Raw genomic sequence first — 5440 nt, forward strand, 5'->3', positions numbered from 1 at the left:
TGGAGATACTGCTTAACATCCCTAACGAATGCACGCGTACTAACCGCCGCAGCACGACCTAAATCACGAGTTCGAGGGTCGGTAGAAAAATTCAACCTAGGTACTGGGACGGAAAGTCTAAGTACCTCGACGTCCTGCACCGGTAAGGATGCAGCAGCCGTGGGAGCCCTTTCTGCGCCGCCAGCGCCGTGTGCGGAGGAGGCTACAAGCAACGGCGGTGGCGGAACAGCGGCGATAGGTGTGGGATCCTGTGCTACAGGAGGCACTGGGATAGCGGCAGGGTTAATAGGAACTACCGGGGCAGCGATAGGGACTGTCCGTGCGGGACCACCCTCAACGACTACATCCGGCGGACCCCAGCGATTTCGCCTAACCCCATCCGCTACGTTCCAGGAAGGGGGAACTACACTTAAAGCTCCCTGCTGACCATCCCCGAGGACAGGTAGAGGCGCGTTTCCGGAGTTGGCAGGCAACATGACTAAGCGATCCAACCCGAAAAGCGAAGTAAAAGAGGTAGCTAAGGTAACCCTACCGAAAAGTAAGACTTCCTCAGCACAGCGATGGACTGCCTCGATTGCTTGCAATGCACCACGGGAGAGGTGCACAAGCTCGCGCAAGCGAGGGATCGCAGCAGAGGTAGGGATAGCAGAACCCGCTACGACGAGAGGGCCTGCAAATCTAAAAACAGTTAGGGGAGCGAAATCTAAGGTTACTTCACTAAAAGGTAGGACGAATCTACCAACCCGCGGATGCGGCGGCAGCCATCACCGCATTGCCGAGGTCAGCAGCGAAAGTCGCCAAGGGGCCGAAATCTTCCGAATCAGCCGATGTAACCTCTTCACTAGGGAAGTTCATACTAGTGCCAAATGAAAGAAAGAGTGCGGAAGCGGAGATGAGACTGGTCCGTAAGGAACCCGTCTCGATACCAGATTTGTTGTAGAGTTCAGACGACACAACCACATAATGGGGGCATCGAAAGATACCGATTGAGACAAGTGTCTTGAATAAGTAGTCATCAGTGACTCCACTTGGGCCTCGCGCCGATAAGGATTCCCAGTACGACTGGGCGGCGCCGAATCCAGAAGCCATAGTTCGCAGGAACTACTCTCGCTCGGTCAGACGAAACTGGGACGCAGGTCCCAGCTTTACGTAAGTAAAACCCCCGCCCATACGTAGGTATGGACTTCCGCAGTGGTGCGGCATTAAGGTGGCGGACGACTAACAGTAGTCGCTTAGCCGCCGTCGCCCATACACTTCCGCAGCAGTGCGGCACTTGAATGGCGGACGACTAACAGTAGTCGTTTGATCCGCCGGCGCCTATGGACTTCCGCAACAGTGCGGCATTTGGATGGCGGACGACTAACAGTAGTCGCTTAGCCGCCGTCGCCCATGCACTTCCGCAACAGTGCGGCACTTGAATGGCGGATGACTAACAGTAGTCGTTTGATCCGCCGGCGCCCATGGACTTCCGCAACAGTGCGGCATTTAGATGGCGGACGACTAACAGTAGTCGCTTAGCCGCCGCAGCTAACAGTAGCCGCAATTAAACTAATATCAGTATTAGTTAATACCTGTAATCACCAACCGCGGAATTGACGGGAGTTAGTTAGTAATATTGGAGTTTGGTAAATCGGAGTGGACGAGCTAACCACCGACAGTTAGGATTCGGCGCCCAAACCGTTGCAGGAAAACCTTTACAGGATACAACAGAAATTGGCGAATTGGAATACATGCGAGTTGCATGACGGTGATGTGCGGCGACATGTGCAGCAGGCTGAGCGGTCCACTGAGGAGTTGGCTAGTGTAACTAGTGTAACTAGATGATAAGATGCCCCGAAATACCGGGGAAGGCAGGGTCTAGATCTGCCGGGTAGCGTTTCCGCAGGGTGAAGATATGACCCCCCTGTCCCACACATCATTCGGTGCACACAGCCTGGCCATTATAAAAAGATTATCCTAATGTGTGCAATCGGCCCAGAAGCCTCTCAACCTGTAACGGTCAACTAACATAAAACTGCAGCTGGCAAGCAAAGCTGTGTCTGGCCCATGACCGTAAGCTACTGCGGGCTCTGGGGGCTCTAGCCAGCACTACCAACGAATTTCATTCTCACCCGAAGCACTTGACTTTGCCGTACAGCGCCACGCATGTGTGATTCTCCCCCGCCGCCACAATGAGGGAGTCTGTAGGTGCTGTGGGCGGGTGCAATGGAGCGGTAGGAATACGGAAGCAATCGAAATGTGAGAAGACAGCTATCACGCAAGGAGGTTGGCGGCATGGGTACTACTGGGTACGCTAAGGGTGAGGGCCTATCTAGAAAGACTGGGTCGACTCACCGGGTATTAGCTAGCTAGCAGGCTATTGCTATTCCTATTAATATTGCTATTGTTATCATTTATCATTTATATTATTAGTAGTATAAGCATTATTATTATTATCATTATCATTATATATTATTTTTAGGATTATTAGTATTGTAGTGTTGATGGGGTGTTACACTGTGGGCGGCTCGCCCGATAAAGAACGAGCACCGGGGGCCCTGACCGGGCCGAAACACAGCGCAGGGATGGGCGCGCGGCTTTACGTCCGTCTGTTCCTCCGCGTGCGCCTCGATCCCTCACTCACGCCAACCGGGACACTCTCCCAGCCCCTGGCTAGGCAACACAGCGGCGCAGAAGACTGCGAACCGATCTATGCGAGAGCCGCACGAAAGGCGCCACTTCGCCTGGCCTGCCTATTCACGCGCTCTCGTCCCTCTTGACCGCCAAAACAAGAACAAAAAGAAAACACCACCGGGGGCAGGGGCTCTACTCAGGGGGCTCCTCTACACACTCAACAAAAACCAGGGCCCCACGCAGCCAGCAAGGCAAGAGATACACAGAGGACCACGGGCCTGAGACGACACACCACAAAAACCGAGATACGGATGCACAGAGAAGACCAACACAAAGCGGGTACTCGCACACTGGTCCTCGAAGGCCAGCTGTTCAATTACCACGAGCAACGAACAACGAACACTTCCCGAGGGTGGCCACCACTACCTCGCCGGTCCACTCACAAACGAGGCGAAACTGGTCCGCACGTCAGTCTCCTCCTGGGGGTTGCGGGCTCTCGGATGCAGCCCAGCGCGAGACACAGCAAAAACACCTATAGCCGCGGGGGGGATGACATGCCAGCACGGCGCCCCCCTATAAAGCCCGGAGAAGGCACGGCTCACAGACGCCGCCTGCTCCCGCTTACCACACCGAAATCCCTCCCCTCCTGACCCTGACCGGCCGGGACCAGCAACACCTGTTCTCCACCTCTAAACCACTCTCCTCCACAGCTTTCCCACCTCCTCTCCACTCCCGCAAGGCACCTGTAGTGTTATTAGGCCTGTTTTGTTTGTTAGGGTTAGTGTTGATGTTATTATCATTAGGACTATAAGAATTGTTTTTATTAGTACATTAGGATTATTAAATGTATTAGTATTATTGTTGTTACTATTATTAGTATTATTTAGTTAGTATTGTAATCATTTTACTAATTTATTATTATTATTATTATTATTATTATATCCTTAGCTAGCTAGCTAGCTGGCTAGCTGTTCACAGCTCGGAAACGCCGGCAACCTATCTCTACTACAAATTAAGAAATGCAGCAGCGCTTTCTTCCTAACTAACAGCGGTTCAGCAAGGCATTAATATATCAGGGCTAGGTGGAAGCAACACAACAACCGCCCGGGGGGAAGCTACCAGTGTTTTTTTTTTTTAAGTAATATATTACTTTTAAGGAATAAAGAGGCCTTTTTGGCCTTTGGAAATAAGGAACAAAGTGAGGCCGATCCGTACATTTTCATTCCTTCAGCCAAAAACGTCCATTGCTGCCAGATTGCTCCGTAGTGTGCAGAATTTAGTATTATCGATCATAAAATAGATATGAGGGGCCGTAAGAAGGTCAAGCCCGTGAGTCAACGCGGCATAGCAGAATGTATGACCGGTCGTTCCATAGACAAACACGCAAAAGGCAACGACTTGAACGCCGAACAAACACAAAAACAGCAAGATAAGTCTGAAATTTTTCCTGATAAAGGCGTTTGGGACGGCGGTGAGGAGGAGGAGAAGCTGTATAACACACTACGGGACGCACGCCTGTATGTCTCAATGCACGCGCTGATGCCCGCCCTGGTCACCATCGACATATTCATCAAGCTTTGCCAGAGCCGTGGGCTGTATATTGGTGAGCTGGCCAAGGCGCTTCAGCGCACCAAGGATCGGCTGCGTGAGATGTACCTCAGGCCGGAGACCCGCTACACCACCGTGGAGTTTGGGGACTTCAAGGAGCTGCTGTCAGTCGATGGAGACATCAAGGGCACCGCCTGGGTGTTCAATCCCGACACGCCGGGGGAGGAGGGGATCGGACTGATGTGTGGCAGCAGCGGCTTCTACCCCTTCACCGCTGATCCTCCTCGCACTGGCCGAGACCGCACACCACCGCCTTTGACACCGGACCGCCTGGCCCAGGTCGTGAAGTCGGTGCAGGCAGACATGTCAGCCGCGGTCGAGGAGCTGATAGGTGAGCTGTCTTCGCGGTTTCCCCCACATCCACTGCTGGAGGCGGCGTCGATTGTCTACAGTGAGTACTGGGAGAACAGGCCCACGGCAGCCGACTTCAAGGCGAAGCTGAAGATCCTCAAGGATTACTACTGCCGTGAGCGGGTGGGCGCCAACTCCAGCAAGGTGCCACCGATGCTGGACAGCGCCTTGCTGGACGAACAGGCGAACTTGTTCGCCTCCAGCATGAATCAGCTCGCCGCACAGCAGCGCCTCAGGCGGGCGCGAGAGCAGACCGAGCGGCAGAGGCAGCAGGCGGCAGCAGTGGACCTAGATGCGCCCACATCCAAGCGTGAGCACCGGGTGCTGCTCGATGACACACCCACAGCACGGGTGTGGCAGGCCATCAGCAACTGTGCGGTCCTCGCCGGCGGCTTAACGGAGTATTCGGCTTTGGCCCAGCTGGTGTTAGTGATGGTGCCAGGGTCGGTGGAGGATGAGCGGCGGTTCTCGGCCATGGGGTACTTGCAGGACCCCACCCGCAACCGCCTGGACGAGCACCTAGCATTGTGTGTGCGGATGTTTACCCAGGACCTGTTCGACCTGGGCACGTTCCCGTTCCGTGACGCACTGAGGAAGTGGCTGGACAGCAGCAGCAGGGGCCGGTACATGATGAACCGGTAGAGTCCTAGTGTGCTGTGGTTTGCAGTGGCGGGTGACGGCCTGTGATTTGCTATGCGGTTGCTCGCTTTGGGCCTTTGCTTGGTCGGATTTACTTTTTGTTCACAAACAGTGCCAGAACTATCTATGCATGTGCATGAAGAGTGCGCACATGAACGAAAACGCGCCAACGCAGTGTGTGCCTCTTGGTCTATGAGGGGAGTTGTAACTTATCGGGGGGGGGCCTGGG

General features: G+C 54.0%; 1 protein-coding gene across 1 annotated transcript in view; it reads right to left on the bottom strand.

The window, feature by feature from the left end:
• Positions 1–1089, bottom strand: part of VOLCADRAFT_91376 (uncharacterized protein) — a gene marked incomplete at both ends in the record, with an annotated part of 3748 nt that extends 2659 nt beyond the window's left edge. The window contains 2 exons of the mRNA XM_002950865.1: positions 126–265; positions 744–1089. Coding sequence (XP_002950911.1) covers positions 126–265; positions 744–1089 — 486 coding nt within the window. The remainder of the gene's footprint in view (positions 1–125; positions 266–743) is intronic.
• Between the last annotated feature and the right edge of the window lie 4351 nt (positions 1090–5440).

The sequence above is a fragment of the Volvox carteri genome, assembly GCF_000143455.1.
Source record: "Volvox carteri f. nagariensis unplaced genomic scaffold VOLCAscaffold_20, whole genome shotgun sequence".
NCBI classification, from domain to species: Eukaryota; Viridiplantae; Chlorophyta; class Chlorophyceae; order Chlamydomonadales; family Volvocaceae; genus Volvox; species Volvox carteri.